General features: G+C 37.6%; 1 protein-coding gene across 1 annotated transcript in view; it reads right to left on the bottom strand.

Annotated features, from left to right (window-relative positions):
- Positions 1 to 10591, bottom strand: part of LOC139713324 (echinoidin-like) — a 30708-nt gene extending 20117 nt beyond the window's left edge. Inside the window, exon 1 of the mRNA XM_071625068.1 lies at positions 10349 to 10591. Coding sequence (XP_071481169.1) covers positions 10349 to 10521 — 173 coding nt within the window. The 5' untranslated portion in view covers positions 10522 to 10591. The remainder of the gene's footprint in view (positions 1 to 10348) is intronic.
- Between the last annotated feature and the right edge of the window lie 5250 nt (positions 10592 to 15841).

Genomic DNA, 15841 nt, shown 5'->3' with positions numbered 1-15841 from the left:
GAAAACAAGTATTCTCTTACTTCTTTAATATACTGGTAGAATGGGGGGGGGGGGATCTTACCCTGCTTGGTATTAAAGAGAGCGACGGGCGTGTAGCTATACCGCGTAAATAATGTTTAGTTGCTATACACTACAGTTGCCATGGCACGTACGATATATGAAGTCGCCATCTTGAGACTCGTTGCATTGACGTACGCGCAGACGATATAATTTGCCTCTCACAGAATAAAATTGGTTAGCCTCCGTTTGCTAGATGATACAATCCCGTGTGAGGGATCGCAACGTGACCTTTAATTGCCCCCTTCCCCTTACCGTGTCTACCAAAAGAGATAACTTCCTCCTGTCGACAACAGCGTAGATTTGTCCGTCTATTTTTCCAACAATAAATTGTTAAGAAAATAGAAAATGAATGTTGATTTTTCCTAAACACGACATGGCTCTAAAAATATCCGAAAGCGTAGTCATAAAAAAGAAAATATTCATTGCGTACGTAGGAAAAAATGGGAACAAAATATGAACTTTCTATTTTTTCTGACTATAAATGTTATGTTTCCAACAAGGCCTTTTACTTGAGTTAAAGATTGCCCCCGATAAGCGAAAATTCCTTTACAACCACCAAGTAATTCTCATACACATACAGTGGGTTGAAATGAAGTGGTTTTGACCTTTCAAGTTCTCGTAACCTCAAGACTGAGTATTGAAGTTCGTGTGTCCCTTTTGCAACCCTGAAAACTATACACATTTTATAAGCTGATTATGTTGCAGAGGCAGGTAACACTCAGAATGATAAACTGGAAATTTCTTTATGATCGAGGGGGAAATAATACTATATACATTTCCAGCAAATTTATTATGACCCCGAAAAAATTCCAATAGTTACTTTAGGTACAGTAGGGGAGCATAATTATTCTCAAATGACATGGGGTTAGTTTTCCATATCGAAACTCACCCCCCCCCCAAAAAAAACAAACAAACAAACAAACAAACAAACAAAAAAACAAAACTAAACACCACTTCTGAGGTGTAGTATCGTAAGATTTCATAAACGATATTGGGAGACATTATTCTTCAAATCATGCGAAATCTCGTGCCCTTTCAAAAGGGATGGCACTTACAAGAGCATTGAATGTACGTTGAATGGCACTTACAGAGCATTGAATGTACGTTGAATATATGTAACGCTGACTTTTGTCGTGTTTGTTGTACATCCTTCTTTTTCCGTGAGTTCATGATGATGATAATCGCGATAATGATAATAATACTGACTAATATCACGTCAATGACAATGCAAGAGAAATTACTGATGACTAACTATTCCAACAATCATCATGATAATTCCTATTTTAGGACATAAAGTTCTTGTTGTGATATAATTATATACCAGGAAAGACAAGGGACACGGTTTAACCGACGCCTAGCTCGTTGCGTACCCTAACATCGGTCCACATTTCCCAATATTGTCATCCACTCTGGGTTACTTGTTTTATGGCCTTCTGAGTTATTATTAAGGAATCAACATTTCTCATCATAAATTTGACTTACAGATAATAGCAAAACACGCTCACACCCTGAAGACGTTGACTCGGACTACTGGGAAAAGTTCCATAATATTTCCCTTCAAAGTCATGTCATAATTACATCAATCTTTACACTCTTTGAAAGACATGTTTACATGCTACATATATTTCAGCATTACCTATGAACATAGGTTTGTCGTGATCTCAACTAACTAGGATAATAACAATTATTATGGACAATCTCGGACGTGCATACACACCGTGTAGAATTCAACCAAGGTACCCTTTAAAGACACGAAATGCGGTTTAACTCTTTAGGAGATCTTAATTATCCGAATTAACCGAGGGAGCGCTCACTGGCCACGTTGGGGGACTGACTCATAAACGTGCTGCCAAAATATTCCCGACCCTTATCGCTGCATGGTTTGTGTGGGCCTCAGTGGGGACTGTGTGGGTGTACTTTTTTTAGTTAGATGTATTTTGAAGCAGCCGATGTAGTTGAATGCGGGGAAATTATATTATAGTACGAATGGTGAACTGTTTTAGAACCAATAGGAAATGATGTCTGATATGTTTAGCGGGTGAATGTGATATAAACAGTGTGTCTTGGATCTCCTCCTGCCTAGTTCTACTTTTCTCCCATACTACTACTTCTACTACTACTACTTCTACTACTACTACTACTACTACTACTACTACTACCACTACTATTACTATTATTATTATTACTACTACTACTACCAGTACTATTACTACTACTACTACTACTACTACTACTGCTACCACTACTACTACTACTACTGCCAATACTATTACCACTACTACTACTACTATCATTCTTTTTGTTGTATTTTTTACATTATTTCGAGTTGCTGACTATTGTTCTAAATAGTATATTTCGTTATGTATTCGAATGAAAAAAGAGAGAACATAGGTAGAAACACTCAAGTGACCCAACTGAACTCAAATTACCTCTACTGCTGCTGCTACTTCTACCACTGCTGCTGCTATTAGTATTACACCTTTTATCTTGTTCCATCATCAATTGAAAGGGATTGTTCTTACGAACAGTGGTATATTTCAATAATGAATGCCGGCGTTCAAGATCATATTTCGCGACTCAGCATCCGCTTAGATTAGAGTCATTCATCAGTATATGTGACTCTGCACCTCAAAACAAACAAAAAGTCGCCAGACATGAATTTTTAGTTAAGACCATATTCTGAAAGAACAGACTTTAAGCTTTAAAATGATGCATAACTCAAATCAAATGGACTCTCCTAACCTATCTAAATATTGGAAAGAAAGCACAAACTCAGGAAAAGTATGAACTGAGAAAAGAGGCTCTGAAGAACAGTGTCTATTCAAGCGCTTAATCTTTACCAAACCGTGCTGGCTGTGCGATGAATGGGACAAAAAACAGGAAGTAAACCACCAGAGTAACAACAATGAAGGGATTATCAGATTAAACTGAAATTAAGCATGCCTTATTAACACATTCTGTCCATAATTAATGCCAACTTTCAAAGCAGTAACACAATCCTTTCAAAGGTTATTAGAGTTGAAAGTGAAGATTGTGGACAAGGTTTTTCAGAAATGAAAAAGGGATTCTAAAGACACACCAAATCACACTATTCTACCAAGAATATTCAAGATAAACTGCTAAAAAACACACTTTCCTGCCAGTTTTATGATACCAAATTTTAGCATAATGTAAAAGAAGACCCGCTCTTTCAGAAAATATGAAAAAGTCAAGTTCGGCTAGGTTGACCCATTTCACTTATTTTCAGTCCTCACGCAAAATCAGTGTGTGCGACTTTATGTTCGTTTTGAGGTACACAGTCACATATATTCTGACACAATCATACAGAATAGGGGGGGGGGAGGAGACAAAAAAAATTATTTGGAAAGTACAATTGGCAACTTCTCTTTTGAATTAATGATAAGTCTACTAATCTAAACTCAATCGACAATCTATCTCAACCTCCCGTCACCAACAAAATCTCCAAAATCTTGCATTTGGCAGATATTTTTTCTTTTCATTTTTTTCTTTAACTCTTCGTCACAAATAATCGTCACGTCGCAAACTACCATATAGTTGTCCCCGAACAGCCGCGATCCGCCCCTCGACTTACACCGGCGATGATTCAAAGACATTAATCCCACAATCGCGGGACAAAATCTCGCTCTCTTAATCCCACTGGATTATCAGCAATGACTTCTAGTTTTTTTTTTCAAACTTTTTTTTTCTCCAGTCATGCAAGTACACATACATACATTATTTTCATGTGTGTGTGTGTGTGTGTGTGTGTGTGTGTGTGTGTGACAGGAGGTTCACTTCACTCCAAATACAGCAATATGGATCGAGAGATAAGTAAAACCTACCAGCCTCATCGGTTCTTAACACACACGTGACGTTTCTATAAAAAATACTTGGCAAACCACGCGTCGCTAATTCGTTCCAGTTAATTCTTCACGTGTGCTAGCATGTTTCAAACTTCCAGGGTATTTCCATGTATATTCTTTACTAATATCTGTATGTCTTAATATCTTTTTACCAAAAAAAAAAAGCAAATAAGGCTACATAATAAATATACACATGTATTGTATATAAACGTCATTGTTCATTCCTTTTCTTGTTTGTGTTTATGCATAAACAATAATTTTTAAACCAATTATAGACCACTGAATACCACTAATTCAGGCTCTGGTAGAAATCTTGTATTACTAGTAAGAATGCCAACATGAACAGTGCATATTTGTCACGACGCTGCTCAATTCAGCAAAATATCTGGACACAAGATGCGCATGGACTAGTACAGTCACCCCTACATTCGCAGGATCTAGTATCTGTTTGTTTCACGTACGATGCCAATTCAACGTGTTCATTGTCCATCATAAACACTCTTACAACATAAAATAGTGCATCGTAAGTTAACCTTAAGGGGGTAGTGGAAGATAACTTTTTTTTTCAAATGCAAGTAGATGTAAACGAGAACAATTATTGTCCACGATATCAGAAACTCAAGAGGAAACGCAATTTGCCACACTATTCAATCGCCAACCTTTTTTTAAAAAACTTTGACGGGGAACCCCCCCCCCCCCCCCCCACACACACACAAAACTAATCCATCTACGACACTCTCTCAGGCAAATGATGGCTTAATTCCCAACAATTTTCTGCCCTAGGATTGGCGCGGAGAGAAGGAAATCAAGAAAACACAATTCAACTTGTCCCGCCTCAAATTACATGAGATGCTTCCACATCACAATGGAGCGATCCCGATTTTCCGGCAGCCACTGTATCTTGAGAGTATGAGAGGCGCGTTTAGCTTGCCTGCCTTGAATTAATCATAGGACCTTGTCATGAGACGCGGCTGCTTAAACTATCCTTAACTTGCCTTGGAAACACAATGTAAGTTTTTTTTCCCTCAAAGCAACAGGCTCGATTCTTCTTGTAGTCAGTGATTAAGCAAAGTAAGAGCGCGAGGCCAACATTTGCAACTGGGGATAAAAGAATCGTCCATGTTGGAAACATTAGCCAGGGAGATTGAAGTGGGATTTGATAAATTACTTTGCGCAAATACCGCGTACCATACACCCATTGTCTTTTCTCTTCCTAGTTTCTGTCTGATTGAGAAATATTCTTTTTATTTCAGCTTCACCTGTTCCTAAGACTGGAAAAAAAAAAAAACTTCTTCAACTCGTTTCTCATTTGAATCGATGAATTAGCTGATCTAAGCCAAATAAATCGTCATAAAAATGATTTTGGCCTTTTAACTTTTTGAGACATTATTCTGACCTCGGCCCTTGTCCGACTTGTCCACCTGCTATATCACGTAGACAACTTAATTTTAATTTTCCTATGGAATTATATCATCATTGAACAATGGCTTGAAAATAGCATTTAAAGGCAAAGTTAAGTGATCTTTGAACATGACGAAATTTGCCAAAAATCTACTCAGCGCATGCACACATCATGTAGCTTACCTGGGTCAATTATAATGAAATTCTACCCTTCTGTGTTGTTGTTGTTGTTCTTTTCATCTTTTTAAACATCGTGTTAAGAATATACTGGGAATATATGGAGTGGTTCGGATGAACCAAGTCGAAAATATTAACGTCTTCGAGTGCCCTTTTGGGGCGGAGTCACGGAATGACGTCATTCCTTCAGCGCATACCAGTAAGCTCTCGTGTCAAAAACCGTTCGAGAAGTGTCATAATTCAATGACCAAGAGAAAGACAGATTAGTAACTTCGGTGCTCACCACGGCAAATCGATGACATCATCAAAGATGGAAGCAAAGTTCACTTCACTTCAGTGTCCAGTCAACAACAATTTTTTTTTTATGCATTTCACCGCTGAAGAGTGTGATACAGCAGGGTTATCGATTATCGACAACATAGTCCAGTCAGGACATTTGAAAGTGTATATTTTTGTCAGCATCAATTGATAGAATCATAATTCGTCGTGTGCCCGGGAGAACGACGCGAATGCACGCGATTCAAGGAATCCATGCCCGGGAGAAATGCCAAAGACGCGAACGCAAGCGAGGCGCGTGTAATATTTATGGGCCTTGTCAGCGTTCGCGTCCTTCTCCCGGCCGGGCACGGCACGACGCATTTAGTTCTATCGATAAGTGATAATACATTGTTAGTTTAATTGACCTCGGCAAACAAGCTAAAAGCAAACAATGAAAAAATACGAAGTTAGGAATTTAACAGTTTCGTACGTTATCCCGAACAGTCTATCGGTGTTATTGTCATTAGATATTGAGACCAGTATCAGTGTATCGGGATGAAAATGGTATTGTGGTACTTAAATAAAATTCCATAAATCTTTTGTCTTTAGTCCTATTTTATTTGTCATGAAACTTATATCCTTCTTCATTCAGTTGTTTGAATTCATTTCATTTTTCTTTTCAAGATATTCTTGAGCGTGGAATAGATAATGAAGAGACTCTGAGATATATTTCGAACCAAGTCTAGTCTCTCTTGTTCAGAAGTTGCCTTATCACTGCGCTTTATTGTTTGATCTGATCAGACCAGTTGTTGTGGTTGCTGTTGTTATATTGATTCAGGGGGAGCGAGGGGTGGTTAAAGGAGGGGGGGGGGGGAGGGATAAATGATACAACAGACGGTTCTTGACAGAAGTCATGATGACATGGTGACGAATCATCGCTCGAGGCTCGGTGCTGGAACTTCGAGAAACGTGACAACTACATTACTAGGCCTACCCCGGCGTATCTGCTCCAACCGCAAATAAAAGGCGTGGCACGGCAACATGCATCTAATAGTCCCGTGCATATAGTTCCGAGTTACGCACTTTCCAGTTTGTGCTAATCAGATGTTACTACTCATTAATACATGTGTGCATGGAGCTAAGTAGCTCCATGGCATATGGATGCTTTATACACGTCGACGTAAGACAACTCATGAAAAGTCACCTCAACTCATCTTAGCAACCCTGATATATGCTGCAACTTTGTTTTATCATGCCCTTGCTTCACACGAAATATTCCTCAGTGTCTTCATCTTGATCTGGAGTTAGGGGAAAAAAAGATCCACTTTCGAAAATCATATTTCTATTTTGCGGCAGCCAAATGAAGACGAAATCCAGGTCGAGGGCGCGATGGAAATGGGTTAAATCCGGGCTCTTTAATACGTCACAGTAGGGCCGATGTTAATGATATGCCAGAGTGGATTAGGAGTTTAAAGGTACAGTGAAGGTCAAGGCCCCTCCCCCTTTTTTGGCGGATGATTACATTATGTGTTCTAAGCAGCCGCACGTCTTACAGACAAAACTAATATTAATGAAAGACAGGACTTCGGTCTTTTTCTGGGCCATCCTTGACAGTTTGGCCTCAACAGGACTAGCAAAAACAGTTTGTCATCGGTGAGTCTGCTGATGGTTTCGTCCGCCACGAGAGGCCCAGATCTGCGCTCTCCTTCGATGAGTGTACACACAAATTCACAGGGTGGTGTTAATGATAATCATGTGCCTCTACGATAGAAGAATGCAAGTATTGTGTGTAACAATCATTTACATATGTGATTCTATGATGTGAAATGATATGATATGGTGATCTGTGTTATGTTATAATTATGGTACATTGTATGATATCATATATATATATATATATATATATATATGATATTTTATATACATAGCTATACACCAGGTTCGACAGTAACTTTTTTGACTGGTGGCCTTAGTTGCCAGATCAGGAGGGTGTTTCATAAAGCAGTTCTTGTGCTGAATTATTGAAATTCTGATAAGTATAGCACATCAGAAGTGATCACAAGTCGTTCGTAACTTTAAGAACAGCTTTATGAAACACCCCCCCCCCGACAAAAATATAGATTTGGTGGCCCGACACCACTTTTTAATGGCCCCAAGGCACTGAGTCATCACTATATGTCGAGCCCTGTATATACACACCAATCTATTACTTTGGATTTATGTATTTTCAATTACATATTTCGAGATTTTTGTCTTACTTTCAGCTCAGTTCAACTGAGAGTTATTTGTATGTAATCTGTAGTCCTACATTACACAATTATTATTTCATCATTTTCTAGAAGATACATAATAAAGGTATCATGAAGTATTATAAACTATACATACAATTTATGCTGATTTACCTATTCATTTATCTATCTATTTATTTATCTATTCATTCATTTATTCATTCATTCATTCATTCATTCATTCATTCATTCATTCATTCATTCACTCGTTTATCAATTCATTAATTCATGTGATTATTTCATACGAGTGTCTCCTAGTGTCCTTGTTTGTTTGTTCAAGTTTTGTTCCATATTGTGTGAGTACGCATGGAATGATACATGTCTGTATGCATGTATGTCTCAAGGGTCTGAGGGTTATGACGTTGTTGGCAATATTCAATCTAGTCCCGGAATAAGTGAAAACACTTTTCAAAAAGAAGAAGAAGGGAAAAAAGATGAATCACGGAGATCAAAATAGCTCGGGTTCCACAATTTTGCTGCGGATAACCCTGACTCTAAATTCAACATCATAACAAAATGTGCTTGCGTGGGCTACCTGTGCCCTTGTTTCTTTGAAGCGTATATCTAAAAAAAAAAAAGAAAAAAAAAAGGGGGGGGGGGGAGTAATGGGATTGTTCTAAGTAGCGTACATTTTCGTTAAATGATTGACAGTACTTCGAACACGACTTTGGCGCTTTGCCTGAATTGGAAACCTTGCCCTCAAAGGCAAATATAAGCTTGACATGTCAGGGAGGGGTTAAAACTGGGATATAACAGTTATAAACTTCCCGTATAACTTCAACCCCCTCCCCCTCCGGTACAATGTATCTATCTCTCGCTTCCCCTCCCAGAGAAAATAAACATGCCTTTCAAAATATTGAATAACTTATTCACATATAAACTAGATCCACGCGCAGGGGCGGATCCAGGAATTCCGTAAAGGGGAGGTGCCTTTACAAAATAAAAAAAAAAGGGGGGGGGGAGCACGCGCCCCCTTTTTTCGTTTTATTTCTTTTGTTTTAACAAAAAATAAAGAGGGGCGCACACCTAGTGCGTCCCCCTCTGAATCCGCCACTGACGCGTTCGTTGTGTCATTGTGCAAATCGTTTACAAAACTGCGATTCAATTGTTAGACTCAAACTCTATAAGCAACATGTCTGCCGAATCAATGGCACTATATGAGCAGTGCTGATCAGTCGCTCGAGCCAAGATTCTAATCAGCTATAAGGAGAGGAACATTTATACAATCCACAGTGAGGACACAATAGAGAAACACGAACGGGAATTATAGAGAACTTCCGCTGATATGCCGCGCCAAGAAAATGGGACCGCATTACTGAGTCAAATCAGACTGAACATCGCTGTGAAAAGAATCCCTCTTTGTTCTCTTCTGGCGCTAAATACTGTCTTTCTTTAGGTACAGTAGATTTTTGTGGTATTTCTTTGCCTCTTTTACTGCTAAATTATTGCTTTAGTCGATTTTGTGCTATGAAATGCACGGGCAGGCACAGGTCGAAGATGAAATGATAGATTTCTTTTAGGTAATAAGCTCTTCCATGCAGTTTTAAGGGTAGGGTCATTCAGCTTAAGTTCAAACAAAACGAATCATAGCTTACAGATCAACTGACTTATGCGTCAAATGATTCCACGAACGCGTGTAAGTTTTGGAAAGTGGGGAAAGGTAGAATCATAATATTGTCACCCCTGCCTGGTTGTTTCTATTTCGCTGGGATTTACATGCAAGTCTTTCATATAGACGTGACGAAGTCACTTTGGCGTCATAATCTTCCGTGGCATTAATGGAGAGATTAGAAATATCGAGTGTCAATACCCAAGCATCACATGCGTTAAAATGCAGCCCGTACAACACGTGATGGTATCATCATCTCAATTTCATTTAAATATGATGAAGAAAAAAAGAAACAGTCACAGGATTGAACGTTGTATATTTCTAATGGATTGTGACGGAGACATTATGTACAATGTATGAAATGGCGCAGATTAGGCTGATAAAGCTTATCATAAGTTGAAATTTGCCGTGTTTGTTTGTTTGTTCGTTTGTTTTCTTCGTCAACCATGGAGAAATGATAATCAGTGTAGCTTCGAAATAAAGACACGAATACAAAGTGACGATCCATTACTATATTCACGTATCACGTACACTGTTCGAGAGTGGAGGAAACATTATATGGGTTGAACAAAAGGAAGAACAAGAAAGCTCGTGTTTACACGTCATCAACGTTTAGTCTGACAAAGTGATACTGACGGTAGTGCTTTTGTTGGTTGTAGTGATGGGGACATTAAAAGATGATGGTAAAATACCTGTAACAGTAGTTCCCGTAACCAGTCCAGAAAGTTGGGCAGCAGCATTGTGTTCCGATATAAAACTGTCCCGCAACTTGCGTTGAGTGCAGGGCCACGGCAGAGAACAGGACGACAAAGGTAACAAGCGAGCCCATTTTATTGCGTCTTTGGGGAGGCACGTCCGTTGACATGTATGAAAGAACGAAATCCGCTTCGATAAGGCGGACGAAATAATTTAAGAATAATTAGTTTCTGCGGCGTGTGCTCCGCCAGGAGAGGGTGCAGCCTCCGATTCTCGTCTGTAGGTCGTCTGCACGCAGAGCGAGTTTTTCGTTGAGTAACAACTTTTTGTTGGCACCTGACCCTGAGATGTGACAAAGCGCGCTACGCAGAGTAAGACGGGGGACAGCTGCACCGAGCAAGAAAGTTGTTGCGCGTACGTCATTCGACGTAGAAAACTTTCGACCGATCACGCGCGCGCTGCGCCGAAAACTCCGCGCTCACCGGCAGCAGCTAGTCTCTATAGAACAGTCCACTTACCTCTGCTTGAAGAATATGAAGTGAAAGCCATCAAGTAACATAGCTTTTACGGTTGATAGAATGCCGACAAAATATGCAATGGCTGTGATAATGATGGTGGTAATGACTGCGATGATAACCTGACGTGCAATCATCCCGTTAGCTGTTATGATCACAAACACAATAATACTACAAAATATCAATCAGCCAGCAACTTCATAGGAGATATCATTTTGCTATTCACTCTCAGGCAATATCAATGACTGTCAGGCATAGATTTGAATTATAACACATATTTCCTCTCGAGTTTTGGTGCTAGTCAATATCCTATATCATATAGTATGGATTTATTACAATGATTCATATTGTCATATCATATTTTTTAATATGATATCATGATATCACACTATCAGTACCTAATATCATACTACAATATACATCATATTTCATATCCTTCAATAACGAAATCATGTTCAGTGATTGGTCTACATAGCATCATGTGACAAAATATAGGACGGCTCAGAAAATAGTGCTCCCGTATTCCTGCGACCTCGGGAGTGCGTAATTTCAAATAGAACCTCTAAGAGCATTGTATATCTGTTTAATATCATATCATATTACATCATATTACATCATAATTATCATAAAATATGAAACAAGAGGAAATTAAGTAAAGATTGGTTTCAAGGTCAATGGGAGACTTGTGTATAACCATGACATCGTTTCACAAAAGCATGAGCGTAACTTCAGAAAGCATTAATTTCTTACCCCACAAGCTGGGTTTGATGAAAATCCATATATTACGTTTATATGAATGTATCCCCTTGGTCAAATTTAACTGAAACATGAAATGAATTATTGCCCCTTAACCATGACATCAGACTGGTCTGGAACAAAGGCTAGCTAGAGGTGAGTTCCGCCTCCTATAGCAGTGAGTACATGGGGATCTCTGAAGAACCCCTTCGAAATGCCGCCTTACCAACTTTGATAAGGGACATCCGGTGATGCGCAAGACATCATAAAGGGAGCAAGACAGAGCACAATAGCAAACGTAACAACAGCGACAGACTAATGTACTCGCTCATAATAATAATAAAAAACAACAACAATAAGAGACATCGGCGCTACACAATCTCCAGATTTCTTGTTGGGAGAGAGGGAGAGGGGCGAGGGAAGGGGGAGGACAACAAAGATAATTCATTAACTATGAAGAGATACATGCAGGAAGCGACGTAAGTTTCTTATCCGTGTTAAGAATTCCATTTTCTTACTTTCTGTTGTCTTCTCTGAAATATCTGTCTGCGTTTACGTCTCTTTTCTTTACTGTGCTTTTTTAAGGAGATAAAAAACAACACATTTTCACTTTCCTAGCATATAAACAAAGATTCATGAACAAGAGATACAGGAAGTTATATTAGTTTCATTTATCCGTGTTAGGAAATCCATTTTCTTACTTTCTGTTTTCTTCTCTGAAATATCTGTCTGCGTTTACGTCTCTTTTCTTTCCTGTATTTTTTTTTTAAGGAGAAAAAAAAATATTTTCTCTTTCCTAGCATAAAGAAAGAGCACTTGTCTTATCTCTTTTAAAAAGCAAGGAAAATAACATTACTCTAACATAATTTCAGTAAAAAAAAAGTCGAAAGAATGTTTACTTTTAATTTTAAAGGAAAGGAAATTTTGCTGAATTTTCTGTATTTTTCTTTTATATCGTTCTTCATTTGTGACGTCACAACTGTAGTAGTCTTCTCATACAGCGATGGCTGTACCAAAATGGTAAAAAATTATAACTTTTGAACGGATTGTCCGCTCTTCCTCAAACTTTCACTAATGTGTTCTACTGATATTGCTGCATTCACTCAATCCACATAATTATATATTTGGGTTTTATTTCCTCTTTTAATACAAGAAGAGATGATGTGAATCGAAGAACGCCCTAAAAAAAAAGACAATTGATGACGACACCATTTGAAATAGAATGCCTAACATATTCAAACGTATCATTTCATTCTCGATTTTTATTCAATGTATTGTTTCACATGTTTGTTTGTTTTTTACATAGAAAATTTTGAAACCACTACAATGTCACGTACAATAATCCAAATTCAAATGATTTTATTTCCATATTATAATACAAAGTAGCATGCATAACATAATCTTTTTGTTGTTGTTGTTGCTGTCGTTATATCATATGTACATAATGTTGTATTTTACCTCAATATTACACCTTTTTGTTGGATTGATGCGCTTAGAAACATCAGTATTAAGCGCTATATAAATGTTATTCGTTATCATTATTATAACACTTACAGGAGTACAGAGCATTTTGAGGAATTTTGAATCACATAAGCTTCAACAAAACATGGATACAATTATAGTAATATCAACTTTGTATGTCGATAAATAAACAAGTAAGCAAATACAATCTTATTTTCAACTGTTTATGGAAAAGAGGAATTCACAAGAGAAACATAGCTTGTAAATTTTGTGAATTACATACAATAATATGATGATATAGAAAAAGAAAGGTTTCAGGATGGCAAGAAGAATTATGTTTATGAACACTCTCCATTCTATTTACATTGTTAGGTCTATCAAAGAAGCGCAAATAGATTTCAGCTGCACTTGTTGAGTTGTTTCATCGCTGTATATCACTCTCGAATATTGGTATGTGTGTGTGTGTGTGTGTGTGTGTGTGTGTGTGAGTGTATGTGTATGTGCGCGTGTTCGTATGGGGGATACAACAATCATTGAACATAAGCATCTCATCTAAGATCGATGATCCATTACAACTAAATCTCAACGCCCTTTTTAAAGCTTCAACTTTCTTTGGTTATTCACCATCGTATAGAGTACTCATCATTTTTTTTTTGAAAGACGAGAAATGGATATACTACAGAATCATACTTGATGGCGCACGCAGGATGGATATGATTAAGAACGAAATAATCCTGAATCATTTCCACATACACACCTTGACACTAGGGCTTGACACTTCTAATCATAATTGAATTAATTATATTCCTGTCAAAAAATGCCATCCCACTCATTTACTGTCTTTGGTACAAGATTTACACTTTTTCGTCTGTGGATGACGTTTACAGAACTCGAATATATGCTATATAATTATTATGGCCCTGTTAAATGGCAGTCACTGCATAATGTCATTAAACTAACGATTGCTCCGACACTGTACAGGCATGCTAACCTAGAAACATTGAACTGCGCATTACTTGAATATGAGACCATCCTGAAGCAAATAATTTTCACACAACAATAGATATATAATGTACTCTTAAATGAATCCCACAAGGATTGGAACAATCATCCCCCAGCATTCCCTCTGATTTCCACTGATCAGTTACTAGCCATACCCTTTAAAGGGGAATTTGAGACTATATAGTTAGTCTGAAAAGAAAGATTAAAATTTTACAAGCACAACTGTAAAGAAGTCATCAAAGTCGGATTAAAAGAACACAAGAAAGTTATAACATTTTGTAAAGATTTGCTAATATCTCTCGTTTGTTTTTTCTCGAACAGTTGATATGAATATGGAAATGGGTGTACTGATGATGTCATCACCTCACAATTTTCCATTAATCATCTAAATTAAAAAAAAATCAATTCTTCTCTTTTAAAATGATAAAACATAATGCTATTCCTTGATGAATAACTTCAAAATGATGAACAGTCAAACATATACATGTATAATAATAGGAACTGAGACAGGGACACTAATTGCACTTTAACTAAAGACACAAACAAACAAAGAAACTAAATTTATATTTTTTGAAAGTTTTACGGCAACTCTGAAAGCCATGAGATACTTTGCTCTCTGGTAAGCAAAACTGACGAGCTCCTCCATAAATACTATAACTGGGCAAAAAACTTTCATTCCTATAGTATCAAATCCCTCAAATTTTGGGGGAATTTTCGGCAAAATTGATAATCTGGTCTCACCTTTGAATTCCACGGTATGTTCGCATTTTTAAGAAAGTACACAGAAACTAATTGTATTTACTATATATAGAATCTCCACAAAATCAGGTTAAATAAGATAATTGTCAATTCGAGAGAGAAAAGGGGTTTTGGGTCTTCTAAAATGGGTTGCCAATTTGATAATCTGTTCTAGAATTAACAATAAAAGGCGTTAACTTCGCATCTCGTGCAACAAGTAATCATAAACATGAAATAGCTTCAATGGAGAGAAATGAACTCTTATTTTCAAAATACGGAAGAGTTGTGTTGATATTACGATTAAAAAATGCGGCAAAAAATATAAAAAAAATGTGGTTTGTTAGACTTGATGGATAAATAATTTCAATAACAGAATGATAATAATGGTAAGGCCTATGATTAAATTAATGATCGCCAAAGCTTCTAAAACATTGAATTATAATATACATGTAGCATATAGTCTTCTCAATGTATAATACATATTAAATCTTGAACGTGAACTTTGACCTCTCAGAGGTCTCATCATCAATATTGATAAAAAACAGTTTGTTCAAGGACGTACGAGCCTGGTTAGGGATAAAGTCAGGATTCTCAAGCATATTTTTAAGAGTCTAAAGTGTAATTCACTTCGCCACAGTGTAACCTATACATAGGTGTGATATTTTAATCCCTAGTTTGTATTTTAGGTTAGCGATGAGTTGATACTCATCTTCACATGAAGCCTGAATAAACGGCTATACACACAGAGAAATTACGGTTCTAATTTGCACCCTAGAGGGTGCATATCGTTGTAACACCAGCGGCTCCATTTAGGGTTCTATTTTTGGGGGTGCTTATTTAGCACCCTATATTTAACACCATATATGGTGCATATTTGCACCCCTCCATTGGGTTCCCTTTCTGCACCCAATAGGGTTCATATCGTTGTAACACCAGCGGCTCCATTTAGGGTTCTATTTTTTGGGGTGCTTATTTAGCACCCTATATTTAACACCATATATGGTGCATATTTGCACCCCTCCATTGGGTTCCCTTTCT

The sequence above is a fragment of the Diadema antillarum genome, unplaced genomic scaffold (genome assembly GCF_040938485.1).
Source record: "Diadema antillarum isolate AM-2024a unplaced genomic scaffold, OU_Dant_1.0 seq00001948_RagTag, whole genome shotgun sequence".
Lineage (NCBI taxonomy): Eukaryota > Metazoa > Echinodermata > Echinoidea > Diadematoida > Diadematidae > Diadema > Diadema antillarum.
Note: the sequence above shows the minus strand (reverse complement) of the source record. Positions and strands in the feature narration are given on the sequence as shown.